At 45.4% G+C, this 16,849-nt stretch overlaps 2 protein-coding genes across 2 annotated transcripts; one reads left to right on the forward strand and one right to left on the reverse strand.

Annotated features, from left to right (window-relative positions):
* The first annotated feature begins 300 nt into the window (after window positions 1–300).
* On the forward strand, window positions 301–12,199 carry cmtm4 (CKLF-like MARVEL transmembrane domain containing 4). Its single transcript, XM_003969914.3, has 4 exons — window positions 301–1,423; window positions 5,394–5,570; window positions 9,994–10,092; window positions 10,217–12,199. Exons 1-4 carry the CDS (start codon window positions 1,238–1,240, stop codon window positions 10,379–10,381), a joined length of 627 nt encoding a protein of 208 aa, XP_003969963.1. The 5' UTR covers window positions 301–1,237; the 3' UTR covers window positions 10,382–12,199.
* A 270-nt stretch (window positions 12,200–12,469) lies between these two features.
* On the reverse strand, window positions 12,470–16,736 carry LOC101062256 (CKLF-like MARVEL transmembrane domain-containing protein 3). The gene is made up of 5 exons (XM_003969915.3): window positions 16,421–16,736; window positions 13,852–14,007; window positions 13,676–13,771; window positions 13,479–13,596; window positions 12,470–13,155 (listed from the first exon to the last, which is right to left on the reverse strand). Exons 1-5 carry the CDS (start codon window positions 16,535–16,537, stop codon window positions 13,127–13,129), a joined length of 516 nt encoding a protein of 171 aa, XP_003969964.1. The 5' UTR covers window positions 16,538–16,736; the 3' UTR covers window positions 12,470–13,126.
* Between the last annotated feature and the right edge of the window lie 113 nt (window positions 16,737–16,849).

The following is a 16,849-nucleotide window of genomic DNA, read 5'->3' on the forward strand; positions in this document are numbered from 1 at the left end:
GTTTTTAAACATGAGCAGTGTACAATCGTATCATTATTGTAGCCACCGTTTTGAGTGTTGGTGTGTCCATCAGGGCATTAAAAGAGGAACTATAGATTTTTTAAAAAGCCCTCCAATGTTCATCTACACTACTCATCACATCAGCAGCAAGGCATCTCATCTTCAGTCACCTAGGCAACCTCTGACATCACCACCACTAGAGGGCGACAGCGAGTTACGCACTCATAAAATTGGGCTGATCCATAAATTCTTAGTTTAATTACACAATATCTGATGAAGTCCAGGACGTTATGCTGTCACACCCGTGTACACATTCGTTCAAACCAGTAACAATATAATACCCTCTAGGCTTGTTTTAATTTGAACGCAAATTTTGGTATTAAATTTGACTATAACCACAGAACAAACTTCGTAAAAACTCAACACTCCCGCATGGAAATCTCTAGAAAATCAAATGATTTCCCCAGCTCGGATTGAAACTAAATTTGCTGATTGAAAAAAGATGGAAAGACTAGAGGAGGGGGGGAAAAAACACAGCGGAACTGAGTTCTGTCACCGTGGTTCCGACTGGATTCTTGTTCCTGGCTGTTTGAGAATGGTCTAAACGGGCACAGATCCTGTCATGGAGCCCGCACAAGAATGTGCCGTTTTCGGAGGGGCGGAGACAAGCTCGGCCCGCATCTATAGCGAGTAAAGCGAGCTGCGTTCGGGGAGGCTTGCTTCGGGCTGCCGCGGACACTATTCTGCGCGTCACAATAGCGCCCAGCGCGGCTCTCTCTGGGTTCTTCTGGGCCACAATGGGCGGATATTCTCACGGCCGTGGCGGCAAAAGGCGCAGCGTTTTTACTGAGTGCTGCTGAACTCGCCGGAACCGTCCGCGGATGAAGTGACACTCGAACAAGTGACCCGCCTAACATCGGGATAACTCCGGCTAATTTAGAGAGAGGCGACGGTAGTGGCCGGGGACAGAACCCGAACCGGGTTCGCGAACGTTCAAGCAGACTCCGAAGGGCTTTTTCTCCGCCGCATGTTGACGAGCCCCCTCCGCGGCCGCCGTTTGCCCGTGGGGCGGCTGTGAAAAGTGGACAGTCTGGTTCGCTTTCTCCATCCACTTCCAGCCTGCATGGGAACAAAGTGTGCTCCATGACACAACCTGCGTCGTGAGTGAGTAGGAAACTGAGGCTTTAAAATAAAGAAATTACATGCGGTGGTGTTATTGAAGTATCTGGGAATCATCATGAGGACCACCGAGGAGACGGAGGGCTTTGATGGAGAGGCCTCCAACACTTCCATGATCTCCGGGGCCAGCAGCCCCTATCAACCCACCACCGAGCCCGTCCACTCCATGGGCGTTTGGAGGGGACTGAGGTGGGACGTGGAGTACCTGAAGTCCTACTTTGGAATTCTAAAGTTGGTGGAAGTGGTGAGTTTCTGCACGACCCACGCATCGCTGTCATGTTTTGGAATTAAAATTCAAGCAGAGTGAGGGAGGGGGGGGGAAATGCCGTTGGTGGATAATCTACTTAGTCACAACCATATGGACAGATTAGAACTAATTTGAAAAGCTGACAGCGTTGCTTTGTCTCCTGTACATTAGCACAGGAGTTATTAAACGTGTCCCTGGGGTCCACCAGGTCCTGGATTACTGTTTAGGTTCTGTGTATCCACATCACTGATGGTTCCTAAAGTTGTCAGTCATGCTGGGCACAGAATACCAAATGTAAACATGGGGGACATGTAGGGATGCTAAAATCCCGCAAAAGTATCAATTGTGTTGTCTGAAATCAAGAAATCTGGTCTGGAAATGCAGCAAAGGTGCATAATTTGCAACTGAATGAGAAAATGCACAACCAAAAACACAGGATTTAATGATTATTACATCAGCGCAGCTTTATTTATTACTTTATTTTTGTCTGGTGGCGTGGACCTCCTCTGAAAATACTCGCCCCTGCAAATGAATGCGCTCTTATTTCACTGGCATCACTGCCGCTGCAGCGAGATGCACGGAGAAACGGGCAGCGGCAAAGTTAAACGGGGACGCAAATACTTCTGACAATTATGCAGGAGAGGAAACGTCTCTCGAACCAGACCAGTTTTCTTCTTTTGTGGTGCCAGACGCTCGCTCAGACACAGGCCCGCTGGCTCACATGGAATCATCTGTCCACAACAGGAGAAACCATGGCGATGTGGAAAACGGCTTTTACCCCTAACAATGTTAGCAGGCCAACCAAAAGTCTGAACTGCTGACGCTTGTTTTGCTGACTTTTATTTCCGAAACTGTAAAAACACTCGTGTTTAACCACATTACTTGTGCTGTTCGTGCTGCTGTGGGTGGCTGAGGCTGTGCAGATGAGCACATTTGGGCTCATTAAACACCTGGGATGTTTTCCTCTTTTTTCCTGTGGGAAGTGTAGGTTGGCCTCCATCTGTCATCAGTGTGGGAGAGGTTCGAAGATTCGTATCTGCAGTCTTGTTTCCCAGCAAGCGCGAAGCCGCAGCTGCACGCGTCACTGGTGTGCATCTGTGATGGCGATGGTTCACTATTGTTATTGAGGAATCTTCCCCTCAAACCTGCGAATATCATTCAATACTCCTTTTCCACTTTAGTTGAATCGTTTGTTTCGAGTTTCAAAGAGACCGCATTCCTTTTTCTTAAAATTAGGGCTAAATAATGCATATATGTAAATGTTATTGCTTCCCGCTTAGCTCCGGCTTTGTTCAAGTTAATTCAGCCATGGGGTGGTTTAATTGGATTTTTCTTTTTTTTTCCCCACTGCATCAACGTTCACAGGTGGAACGTTTAGTGCTACTGGATTAGCACTCCCCATTCTGCAACAGTGTTTGAGCTAAGCTAATTAGCGGAGAGAAGCATCAATGGGTTTAAAAGAAGGCCGCATATGTGTTAAGGTCCGTGGCAAGTGCAGATCAACTTGTGGCATATCTGAGGAGCTGTAGGAGTCTTGACGATCCCTATTCACACTTCCGCCTTCAATATTGTGCCAGTCATGAGTCAAACATTTGTAAACCTAAATGCCACACCCACGCTCTCATTCTAAATGCTTCCAGAGAACTTTGTCAAGATAATAACACTATTTCACCGTTGCTGACCTTTGTATTCCCGTTGTTCAGGTTTAGTAAAAAAAAAAAAAGTTGTTTCAAAATAAAGCTCCTGCATCCTCCTGTTGAGCCTGTGCTGATCGGTAACCACCCCCAGCAGGATGTAACCTGAGCAAGGCGTGTCTGTGCCAACGGCCTCTTTTCTGTGACTAGGTCAACAAAAGTCCCAACTTGATATTCATCTAACGTCCCGGTGCGTTGGCGGTAATTTGACACCTCGCGGGGCCTTTGTCTCCTCAAACAAGCCTCACCTTTTCACGAGGAGCGGCAGGTCTGCCCGCGAAGGCGTGCGGACACCTGGTTCCTCTCTAATAAGTCGCACTTTAACTTTATTCTGAGTTGTTCTTCGATGATGTGTAATGAGGTTAGCAGATGCTCCCTGATGTTAAGTGAGCACTTCCTGCCACATGCTCCGTTCTGTCCTGGTTGAAACATTACTGATCCAGAAACGCAATGCCAACAAGAAAGTTCAGGAAATGCCGGAGACACGCTCACGCCATATCTTCGACCTTATCTCGAAGTGACCTTCAAACTGCACTTCCTTTATTTGCCATTCTTGTAAGGCACCGCGCTGCTGCACAAAGATGATTAACGTTTTCTTTTGTTGTTCTTGCAAGAAGTCCAATAGTACTCGGTTTGAAGCATATAATATGGCATATTCCCTCCAGTGAGGCCTCATTTTCCCTCCATTTATTTTTTTGGCAACAGCAGATGTATAGAAAGGGGTTTCAGGCTTGGGAGGCCTTTAAGGAGGCGACCAATAATGAACATATTCCCACTGTTAGGGATGAACTGCAGCTTATGTAAACACGAGCCCCCGTGACTGCCCGACACCTGCAGGATGGAGTCATTCAGAGACCAGATTTTATTGTTTTTTTTAATAACCTGGCATCATTTCTGGCTTCCTTATTCCCATGTTGGACTGTCTGTGAATTGTCTCAATGCTATTTACATCCTGCCCATTCTTTAATAAGAGGTGCACAGCGACACAGAAGGAGCCTTTTTGGTTTTTTGCCCCTTTTTCTGCGACTGCTCTTCATTCCCGGATTGTTGTGTTTTCTTTGTGGCAGAAAGGAGCTCGGCGCTGCCAGAGACACTATTTGGTGCTCATTAAAGCAGATAAACCGGGTTGACCGTTGAGCTTCTGAGCGAGGGGGCGAGGAGGAGGGCTGTGTGTGCTAATGTCACACTGTCCTCAGACGCTTTTGTCCAATCACAGAAAAGGATCTAGTGGTTTGATTCAGAGTATTTTCCGAGAGACCTCTCCCAGTGTGTCATCTCTTCACGAACGCGTGACATCTTCCTGTTTTTGAAAATCAAAACCAAATATAAAGGGTCGTGTTCGCGGGTGGCCTCTTCGATGCTGAGGCGTTTAAGTCCTTGTGTGTTTGTGTTTCGCTGCCACCTCCAACATCAAACCCATCTTAAGCCTGAAGGGAAGAGCGGTCCTGAAAACTCATGATGAGTTTTCATAACTTTGTATCTCTTAAAGGGATGTTCTGCAACATCAACTTTCCCTAATAGGATGCAAGTGAAACGGATCTCACGTGCAGAATCCTCAATAATGCATTCATCTATGCGAAAGTGGCTCTTTGAATAAGAGTTTTGTAAATCAAATTTTAAAAAAAGACACCCCTGCGATGTCGGACACAAGGAAGAAACGTCTCAAATCTTTTGTCGCAATAAAAGTTTGAGGAATAACAAGCTTGGTAAATACAGTATAACTCTGAATTGTGCAGCGGTTGTGTTTTTGTCATACACTTTAACCTCCAGTCATCTCCAAAATGTATTCTAACAGCGTTTATTAAAAATAATAACCCCTTCTCAAGCGGGCGGTTTTGTCTTAAATAGGTTTGAATTCAGGTCTAAATCTGGAGCGGTGGCGTTTTCTGCGAGGCTGTTATGTCTCTGGGTCTGGGGCCACTCTCAACCAATTGGTAGTCTGTGTGTGGTTTTGTGAGGATCTCAATGGCAGCAGAACACCTAAATAGCAGAATTTTTTCCCATGCTGTGGTTTGGCTGGACGGCGGTTCTTCACAGGCTGCCAGGAGTGGGGTTCACAAGATCTGCTCTGTTCATAAGACAGTCACGTCCCCAGATTGGAAATCTTTGGACCGTAATGCACAGATTTACGGCGAAGACTTGACCTACAATTGAAGTTATGGTTCTATTTGTCACAAATAAAGTCGTGTGAGCTTCAGGAGGATGTTGAGACTTTGCATTAATCTGTGTACTGGTCCTTTAATTTTTTTCCTTGTCTGGGACTCTCCCTTCAGGTCTTAGCACTTATTGGATTCATCTGCATAGAGACTATCATGATGTGTTCGCCCTGTGGAGGCGTCTACTTCTTCGAGTTTGTCAGCTGCAGTGCCTTCGTCGTGACAGGCGTCCTCCTCATCATCTTCTGCCTCAACCTGCACATCAGGGTGCCCCATATCAACTGGAGCCTGACGGTAGGTACAGGGAGACCGAGCGGTCCCTTTTATCCCCTTTTTAAGGTATCTACAAAGACTGGCATCAGTGGAAACGCTCAAAGGAACTGGGTGAGTGGAGGGCCTGTGGAAGGTTGCAGGGACCAGAGATGGTACGATCTAAATGTTTAATGGTGGAGGTGTGACATTGCTTCACATTTAATAAGCCATGTCCTGGAGAACCGCTCTCTAAAGTCGGGTTGTCCAGTGACTGATAAAGATCCCGAGGTCACGAGCCAAAGCCTGATTACCTGATGATCCGGAGGTTGGCAGGGTAGTGCTGCCAAGCCTGTTCATTTGTCAAGTTGAGCAGAAACGCGTTATATAAATGAACGGGCCCGTCCAAGGGTTCGAAAGGCATTTCTCCACTTTACGTTCAGCCAGTTAAGGAAAGCCACATGGGAGAAATGCGATCTCATTTCGGTTCATGTAGGCACATGTGCAGCATTATTCTGGATCAGCTGGAGACTCTTCACAGAGGTTTTATAGCGGCTCAGCATTAAATAGTTAAACGTGTAGACTGCATATTCTGCATACTTTAGTGCAGCCGATCAAGCTCTATCCACCCTGTTCCGTTAAGGGTTTAATGGATGTCCTATTTAAGGTCCATCAGAGCTTCAGGCTCTCTAGGCAGAAATGTAGCAGCTTCAACTGCATTCTCTTAGCTTTATTTTTTGGGTATTTCTTTTTATATATAGATATGTGTATATGAATATATATATAAAGTGAATGCACTGACCATTTGCCAGCATGGAACTTGTTTTCAGTGCGTTGTCAGCCGTAGGCAAATGAGCCGCTGGTTGTTCTCCAGCGGATCCTGTCACGTTTGCCTCCAAACGGCGGAGTTCTCCGAGCTGCAATCATGCCTCCTCTGCTGAAGAGAGTGGAAAAACAGTGTTTCCAGAGGCTGCGCTGCTCAAGTACTGTAGTGGAGTAAAAACACTAGATGTTAAACCAGATGTCCAACCCAACCATAACTATCAGATTGCTTTACGGTATCCTAGGTACAGTGTTCCACCTCGGACATGACGAGAGGGCCTGCCTTCAGCTCTTAAAAGATTTTTACAGTCCCCGAGGGGCAGTTCGTGTAATCTAAAGCCCTCCTGTACTGCTGTCTTTGGAGAACATCCACTCTTTTCTTTCAAACATCTCTGAGGTGCAGCTGTGAATGTATGTATACCTTTTGTTTGTGTTTTAAAAATATAAAATGTCTATAGAAGAATTCAATTTGTTTAGGACAGTTGTGGCGAACGCGTCCTGCAGACGATTGGCTGGAGGCATTCTACTTTTCATAGCTTCCGCAGACGCCAAACTGTTGGGAACTAGATGCTGAGCTCAGATCCACAGTTGTTGGCTGCACCTCATGTTGTTTATGTCTGTTAAGATCAAGGCGGTTCCAATCACGCTGCTCCCCCGGGAATGTCCCCAGCACTGACCACTGGCTGTTAACCCACTGTTAACCCTTCGGGGGCCGGCTTCACAGCCTAAACTGACAGTTTTTCCTCCTTAGTAGCCACTTTATGGCCAAACGTAGTTCCTTGAACATTGGTACCTGGAGCTAAAGGGTGTTCCTGTGCTCTGTGTTGCCTGCAAAGGTTTTCAGACCCAGGAATGAAGCGGAAACAAACTGAAAATCTTCGTCCAATCAGCACGAGCCCTCAGCCAAAGTCCCTGAACCTGAGGACAGTACTGTTCCCTAAAGGGGAACCTTCCTCCAGGGACAAGCCTCCAGCTAATTTTAAACTGTAGTTCCTGAGCAGTAAATATGTAGACTTTTTCTAATGGCTCCCAGTTCTTCTTTATGAAGACATCAGACGTCCGTACACCCACTGGGTGACTTCCTATTACTGAGTTGAACTTGAGGGTTTAGTTCTGCATGAATGACTTTGTTTTCCACAACCGATGAGACACAAAGGCCGAGCTCTCGACGCCTCGTTCTAATTCCCACAGCCACACAGACATTCGGAGGGGTTCTGTGACAGAAATGGGACGACCGTGAGACCAGTGAGGGGCGTTCACAGACTGGAGGGGTATTAGTGGAGAGGGGTCGAAGAGAACCAACCAGGCTGTCCAGTATATTCTGGTTGTTTTGTTCTGGGAACAGACAGTATCTCATCCCAGTTAATGCATCATTAACTTTACTTTGGACGGGGATGTTTACTGGGCACAGTGACGGAACCCATTACAGCCACCATTAAGTGAGATTTATGTCTGTATTGACAGAAAATGTTAGGACTGTCCATCATCTTTATGTTTAAATATAGCTCCCAAAATTATGCGCAATTTTCAGATATTTATTCGTTCCTTGGGATGATGTTGTGTTTATTTGGGTGATAAAACATCCTTTGGCTAAAAGCTTATTCATAGTACACTGTTTAATTATGAGAAAATACAGCTTCAGTACATGGATCTGACCTAAGCCGGCACAAAAGCCATTATTATTACTGCAAATTAGGAATCTAATGTCACAAAGGAAAGAAATAGAGTAGCTGCATTGATCTATTACCATCAATGTTCATCCAGAAACCGGTCTGTGTTGTTGATATGAAAACACAACTGTTACTTCTCCCCGTGGTTGTGATTTGGCAGTTTATTGTCAGAGGTTGATTTGTCCACATTTCCACATTTCTGTCTGATAATGATCTACGTCCCCGTCGAATCTGCTCACAAGCAGCCGAGCTTCCTCTTTGCTTCGCAGCCATTTGTCATCAATCTCTCATCAGTTCAGACCAGGGACCACATCACTCGTGTTATATTTACTCCGTCCGCCGGTGGAATCCAGTAAAAGCTTTTTACGGTTCTGACGGCTAAATTCTGCCACCCAGGCAGCGCCACAAAGAGAGAAAACATTTTTCTTTCACTTCTATTCACGGAGGAGCTGCAGCACGCAGGTGACAGCAGGAGAGATGTTGTCCTCTATTCCTGTGTGGCACGCAGGGGCTCTCAGGAGAATAGCATTAACGTTCTGTGGCATCCTTCTGGTTTCTATGGTTGCAGCCATTTTAGTGTTTTTAGTGTTTATCTCCAGGGCCGAGTTGATAAAACCACAGTTAAACGAGACATTTCCTTTTTATTTTATCGCCTTGACTTGATAATTTTGCTCTTATCGTAACAGGATCTAAACTTGTTTCATGTTTTCAGTCCGGCTAGATAGAGAGAGGATCGTAAAGCTATAACAGGAGCTAATAATAAGTCAGAGACCTGCGGTTTGTTCCAGAATGTGCTTGTGTTGTTAGGGGTTTTACAGAGTCCTGGCCTGGTTAAAAATGAGGAATGTGTAAAAGAGCGAGGAGCTGAGCTGACTGATGCAGAGAGAAGACAGGATCTGAAAACTGCTGGAAAGAACCAACACGAGGAGAACATTAGAATGGGAATATGGAGTATTTCCTGTTTAACCAGTTGGACGAGATACGTAGACAGCCCATGTTTGTGTGTGTGTGTGTGTGTGTGTGTGTGTGTGTGTGTGTGTGTGTGTGTGTGTGTGTGTGTGTTTACACACATTAACCTGGTCTTGTTACTGATTAACCCCCCCCCCCCCCCCCCACCCTGCACAAGTGTGATTCTGTTGATCATTGCGGGTCATATGAGAGACCATGTCTGCCGTGATCACAATCACGCATCTGATCACGAGGGCCGTGTCCCAGTCACGCTGAGAGACCTGGTCATTAACCCGTTCCTCCCCGCCTGCTGCGCTTGAACGCAGGAGAGTCAAAGATCAAAAGAGGAGAAGCTCTTATTTCCCCTCTGGAGTCAGAAATCTGCGATGTCGTGTGTAACGTGAGGCTCCAGGGGGTTCAGCTGTGTTGTAAGGCTTTTTTTAAAGCCTCCTGCAGTTTTAAGCTCATGATTAAACACCAGGACCAGGTCTGGCTGCTTGTTTGTTGGACACGGTGCAGTACTGTCCAGCGTCCTGTGGGACTTACGTACATCTGTCCTGCTGTGGGGTTTAATAGAGACATTTTTTGGAGAACTTTTTGCCAGTATTGATACACCCAATCCAGATTTTTTTTCCATCTTATTTGTAAGAACTTTCTCACTTTTTAGAACACTTATTTTCTGTTTTTGCTTTACAGTTACATCATTGGCGCCTCCAGGGCTCATTGAACCCAAATGTCTGACATTTTGGATGTATTACACTTGTTTTAGCAACCTAATTTAATGTGGTTTTATTATTAGGATAGGATATTTGGTTTGAGCCCCCACCAAATGTTAAAAACTCCAGACAAAGCACTGGGACAAGAGAGCAATGACTACTTTCTGATTTGTCTAAAATGAAACTGGTTAGATTCCCTAAACAAGTTTCAGAGGGAAGGAATCAACATTGCGCAATTTAAACCATACGTTTTGAAACAAATGTATTTTAAGCTAAATTTGGATCTGCCTGTGGTTCCGTTCCCTCCTGCAGGACCTGGTTAACACAGCTGTCAGCGCCTTCTTCTTCTTGTTGTCTTCTCTTGTGCTGGCCTTTATTAACCACAGGACTGGGGCGGAAATTGCTGCAGTGGTGAGTATTCTCTCTCATCTGGCCTCCACCCACTGATATAAAGACAAATCTCCTAAGAATAACAAGAATAATCATAATCTCCATGTTCCAAACTGTTCTGCTTCCTGTCCCCACTCATTCGCAGGTCTTTGGCTTCCTGGTGACGTGTGTGTACGGAGTAAACGCGTTTTTGGCGATACGGAGGTGGCGCCTCGGCAGCGGTTGTCAGGGCACGACTCAGTCCAACGAGTACATCAGAGCACGCACGGCGTCTCGTGGCGAGATGGAGGCAAGACCGGAGCTTGTATGAGTGCCGGCCGCCAATCAGACAAACTGAGGGAAGGCGGCAGCGCGGGCAGCTACGGACCTCTGATCTCCTCACCCCCGCTGTGCTCTCCGTCTCTCCAGCCACCAAATATTTAAGCTCATCCCAGCGGAGGACTTTGCCTCGCACCGACTCGCTCGACTAAAACGTCCCCAAAGCGAAGGGCTTGAGAAGCAATGAGGACATTTGCGTTTTGCTTTTGAGCGTGACGGAAGACTTCAAATGTTTGGTTCTTTGTTTTTTTTATAGAGAGTTCCATGATTCACTGTGAAAGATGTCATTTGAACAGAAGGTTAACGTCTGTGTAGCTTATTTCTCACCTCTGTGGCCACAAACAGGTGAAGCAACATGCAGTAGATGGTACCAAAGCCTGAGATATTCCCTTGGAAAGACCAGACATTTTCTGTGCATGGGGCTGGACTGTCTTCACTGGCATTGATACAGATCTAAATTTATTGTTTCAATGAAGATAGATCATTAAATAATAGAAACACAGTCGGCTGCAGAAGCACTCATCCAGCCACTCTTAGACAAAGGTGACGCTGACTTATTTAAATGATTCCAAATTCATGAAATTTTCCTGAAGTTCTGTAAATAGTTGCCTGATGTGGGATGATTGGATCTTCTTTTGCACATTGACCACCCTTCAGGTAATATACGACAGATACATTACTATCATTCTAATGGAATTTGCCATCAACTCAAAGCTCAAATTTAATGGTGAAACATCCAAAGCTTCACATCAGTGTGGCTGCTGTCATTATTGATACAGACATTTTGTCACAAGCAATACAGCCTTGGAAAATATTTGATATTTCGAAGACAATTGATTTTCTTATCCCTATAGGGATATTGTTTGGGGGGTTTTCCATAGACTGATCCTGGCAGCTTTAGGCTCAGCACAAATACAGATCCACTATTTGAACATAAATCACAAAACTAAACTCTGATTGTAATTAAAATAGGAAGTTAACTATAGAGGATGTTGACAAATAAATGAGGGGGGAGAGTGGTTTTGGTGAAAATACTCTACAGTTTGTGATCTTAACAGTTTATACCGTGTTAGTAAATGTATCTACAGTAATTAATTGCACACTTCATTCCCAGTGGAATCTCACACTGCTGCAGCTTTTAACTCCCAACAAAGTGAAAAATCCTCCCAGTTTTTCTGCTCGGCCAGTGTTGGTAGTTCAATCTTAAAATGTTTGATGTTGCTTGTTTTTGTACTAATTCTTTTCTGCATTAATGTATTGAATGTGTTGAATTCGTCACTTCTTCGGGGTCTTTCTCTTTTCTCTGGCGCCGCCTGCTGGTGTTTTGTCTGTAATGCAGCCGTTGTTGCTTCGAGGGTTTGACGTAATCTTTAGAAGTTTGTAGACTAAATGCAGATGACGAATGAATATTTTACTCATTTTAACAGACACCAGATTAAACTGTAATTCTAATCTGTAAACTGTAAAGTAGTTGTGTGGATAGACAATCATATTTGTTCTTCTGTCACTTATGTTGAGGGACTTGTACAAATCTCCACTTAAACATTTGTACAGCAAACATTGCAGCACAATCGGCACAGTCTCGTAGTTCATTTTCTCTATTCGAGCTCTTTATAGTTCTTTTTCTATGATGCATTATATTACCAATTTCCGGATGGGTTATTAATATTGAACCCAATCAGTCTTACTGTTTGGATGAAGTGATGGGTGAGATGTTTAATTTGTGTGTATTTAAAACAATGACAAATGGCTTCCTGTCAGTTTATAATGACAGTCTCAATAAAATGATTTGGATATCGTTAACCTACAACCAGTTTGAGCTACATTTAACCTGCATATGCATAGAAAGCTGCAATTTATCACTTTTAAGTAAGATTTGTTTATTAAGGAAAGTCACAAAAAGGTACCGAGTGCTGACAAAGTGCAGAATGTACGGCATAAACAGTCGGTGTGGCGTTCAAGTGCTTCCACTGTGTCACCAGTGGCAGGACTGACAATGCAACAGTTAAGAGGTCAAATGGAATTTAGCATTTATCAAAATAAGAAATGGCTTCAATGCACCAATACACAGCAAGCAGACTGGAGATTAAGTATTTTAATTCAACCCATAAACGACTGTATTTTACGTACATTGTATTGATCATAGTACATCATTGATGAATCAATACCCTAAAAGCAAATATTCCCAAAAGCACACAGGATAATGGGATGGAGGTTGAATCCAGCCGACCTCCAATCATTCAACTCTTCTATATACTGTACACTATTATAGTAAAGCTGCTCAGAACTCTGTACAGATGAATTCATTGCAATTTCAGAAGTAGTGTTGTGTTTTGATGTCTGTGAAGGAGCCACAGGGCACAACCAGAACTCAATTAATCATTTTTTTTCAGATTGTGGCATTTGCTCCCAGTAAATTTCACAGCTTTATGTTCAATTCAGTATCATAAATCATGTTGTCCCAAAACTTTCAGGTGTGGCAAATGAACATAACAGGAGAAATTGGCTTTCAACTTGTCCTGAGAAGGTCAACACGTCTGTACTTTTCAGTTTTTGCAGACAAAAAGGTCTGCATTTCTGCATTTCAAAAACAAAACAGAGGTGCACAAAAAAAATACAGCAATCGAGTGAGACAAGGCTGCCGTTTAAATAGTCAGAAACAAGTATCTCTGCAGCCCAGCGGACGCAGATTGTTGCACCAGTTGATTCACTCGAGTCACAATGGATCCACGTGGTCTCAGTCAGAATCCGAGTCTGAAAAATCATCTGGAAAAAAAAAGAAGTGACGTTAGAACAAAACATCCATGTGGGCACGATAGTACAGCTTTGTGTTGCCGCATAGATGGGTCAGTGGTGAAAGTGCTAAATCCACTTTATATTGTGTGGAAGTTTACTGTATCTGATATACACCCATAATATCCAGCCTCACCTTATCCACCAATCAGACCCTATATTGAACTGTCATGTGATCAATCTGCTCTGACCAATCAGGACAGAAAGCGGGCGTCTGTGGGACATGCTAATGTCACATCCATCAATGTTGCGGCTGACCCCCCCATCACGCTGCACGCGCTGGTTTGTGGCGTTACCTCGCTGCCGTGATGGCTCAGCCTCAGTTTGTCCTCCGTCCTTCAGGAAAGTGGCCAGCTCGTTGAAGATGAGATAAAAGTCTAAAGCGAACGCGATGGTGGCGATGAAACCAAATATCTGCGGAAACAAGGAGGGCTGGCGTCAGGGCGGCACAGAAACGAAGCGGTCGAGATGGGAATCACGAGGATAAATCTACCCCAGCGGCCTTGGAGGAGCCGTCGACGTATCTGGACACGGCCATGATGGACACGATGAAATAGATGATGGAGGCAGTCACGCATCTCAGAAAATCCTGGGAAAGTACATGTGAATAAAGTTTAGTTGTGCGCTCGTCCACCGTTGAAGCGTTTCCCAACACAAAGCTCTCCTCACCATAAGAGGCCAGAGGAAGCCCTTGAACCGCTCGTTGAATTTCATGGAGTAGGCGAAGAGCAAGAAGAGCGCCCCCAGGAATTCCAGCAGAGGGACCGTCACGAAAGCGGCCGCGGTGGACGCCGCGAAGCAGATGAACGACACAAACGACAGGACCTGCGGGGGTGAGGGGAAGGGTTTCGTCAAGAGGAAGGGGAAACAGCATCTTCTCCCACTGAGGTCAGCTTTCTCTGCCCCAGAGCTGCGATTGGGACTGAGTTACAGCTCCGGGCTCACGTCCTGTAAGCAGACCCAGCTGTAAAAAGATAATGTTTATCTCCACAGGCTTGTAGACTGCAACGCTGAACCCCTCTCGCTCAAACATTCCAGCAGAAACATCCAGAAGACATAAACCCGCAGACCGAAACGGGACGTTAAAATGAGCCAAAGCGGCGCGGATCTGAGCTCTGAATGCGAGATAGAGCCTAAAACCAGGCTCAGACCCTGTGACCTCAGAAACGGGCACGGCCACCTCCTCGTTCAAGTCTGACTGGAACTCCCCCCTGACTGAACCCAAACCTGCTGCATCTGCTGTTCTTTAAAAATCCTGCAAGTGAGCAGCTTCCTGTCAGAGATCTGCAGACTGTTTATGGAAAATAAAGCCTGGGATTTCCACGAAAAACACGCTGTCCTGCACCACAGCGCACGCTCTGGGGGTAGGGGGGGGATGCATTTTCATTTTTGCAACATTGTTCATGATTTCAAGGCAAAAGGCAGCTGGGTCTCTGAATCCAGTCACGCTGTGCGTGGACGTCAGCAGGCGTGCAGTAATGATCCCTCTGTTGTTGGACTCACACACACACATAAACAGCCTTTACCCGAACACAACAGAGTTTTGTTGGGGGGTTTTGGGCTATTTGGGCACTGCTGATTGGCTGTTGCCAGGTAGCGTGTGTGAGGTCAAATGTGTGCGGCGATGGTAGTGTTTCCTTCAGCGTGTGTGTGTGTGTCCTGTAAACAACATTTAAGCTCATGTGCAGCCTAAAAGAAAGAGAAAAAGTTAAATTCACATGCGGCAGCAGCAGCAGCAGCAGCTCTTCGTAACGTCTTCTTGTCTGAATCTTTGCTTTCAGCATCAAGTTTGGTTCCCTTTTGACTGATTGTAGTCCGACAACTAGGGGAAACAAAAAGGACAAAAGGGAAAGTGCGACGCAGTGAGGGCGCACAGTCAGCAGGATCTGTGTGACTAACACCGTCCGGAATGGTGAAGTTAGTAACTGCAGGGCTCAGGCACGACACAACAGGAGAAAGAGGCCAGAAATCTGACAGAAACATCTACAGTGTAACCACAAACGGCCTGCGCACACACACACACACACACACACACACATAACATAACTTATAAATGATGACTATTTCACTTGGCCAGAATGGCTATTACTACTAAAAAAGTTGTGTAGCGACCTGTATATGTCATTTATGCAAATAGAATGATTTTAATTAAACTGAATTGACATTATTGTAACTTCATTTACTCTATAATGTTATTATGGATGCTCACATTTGAGCCTTTATAATAAATAACCTGACAAATAAGCTGAAAAAAACCACCAGTTGCACCACAGCCCACAACTGTTGGCATGACATTACCTCAGACTCACCACACACACACACACACACACACACACACACACACACACACACACACACACACACTTGGAGGGGAGTTCCCCTCAGAAGGAACGGAGTTATGTGTTGCGATGCATCTTGTCTCTAGGTTGATATAAAGAGCCTGATGAGACCAGCAGTGGGGATTGTGGAGCTGGAATCACTTCTTCACTTCTAGTTTGTGACTCTACAACTTGCAGCCTTCCCAAATGGCCTTAAACCTCAACCAATGTGGGCTTTTAAATCCAGATGTGCACGTCAGAGTTGAGCTGCTGGATTGTTACTGGTTCATCCCACAAAGGCATTTGAGCCCCAGGCCGGAGTCTCGGTTCAAGGCAGTAAAGAGGTGATTCTGTGTGCACGAGGGACTGCTGAGCTCTGCTCCAGGCTCTGGTCTACAAGCAGAGTTAAAGATGTCACTGTGGGGGAGCTGAATGCTCCCACAGTCTGACCTTAAGCGAACGCCTCATGGCACACATGTGATTGCATTCTTCACACACTTCCTGCACAGATGATTCTCCATATAAGACATGCACACTGGTCCTGCACCCCAGAGCTGCTGCTGCTGCATAAATCTACATGTATGTGGAAAAAGATGACATTGCAAGTGGCTATAAGTGTTTAGAGTGTGTCCTACTGTCGCATGCACTCTCTCCGTGCTCTGTAATCAAGCCTGTAGTTACATACTTTCAAAACCACATCATCTTACTATACATCATAAACGCTCCTCCCTTGCCTAATGGAAACCTTGTGGTGGCAAAAGTCTGACCTATATTCAGATTAGTCGGGGACAATGTGGAGGAAAAACACAAAAAGTTGAAGGTTGGAGTATCCAAAAGCGCATAAAGCGCGCAAACTTTGGAGAGGTTAGGGGGAAGCAACGGCTTCATCTGTTCCACGAGGGATTCCTCTGGTTTCTTACCACTTCTGCGATGAGCAGCATGCCTTTCCTGGAGGTTGCGAACTCTTTGCTTGGAAGAACGGAGAGCAAGACAGTCTGGCGCGGCCGATTGGAGTCGGATGCCTCAATGTCCCCCATGGTGGCGGAAAAAAGACGGTTTAATGAAACAGCGGAGAACGCGGAGGGGGGGAAAGTAACGGTTTCACGACCAAACAAAGCAAAAGAAAAAAAAATGATGTGGGGGCGTGAGGCTTCTTCTACGAGGTGGAAGCGGAAACAATGATGACAGCGCGGAAACGCGCAGAACAGGGAAAAAAGCGCAACATCTGTCTTGTGTAGAAAGTCGCGCCTCCTCCGAACCCGAGACACAAAAACGACACAAAAGCACAAGAAACAAACATAATCGACACATTATCCCTGTGGCTCTTCAACGAGCGTTTTGTTGTTGTT

Source organism: Takifugu rubripes, chromosome 13 (genome assembly GCF_901000725.2).
Source record: "Takifugu rubripes chromosome 13, fTakRub1.2, whole genome shotgun sequence".
NCBI lineage: Eukaryota > Metazoa > Chordata > Actinopteri > Tetraodontiformes > Tetraodontidae > Takifugu > Takifugu rubripes.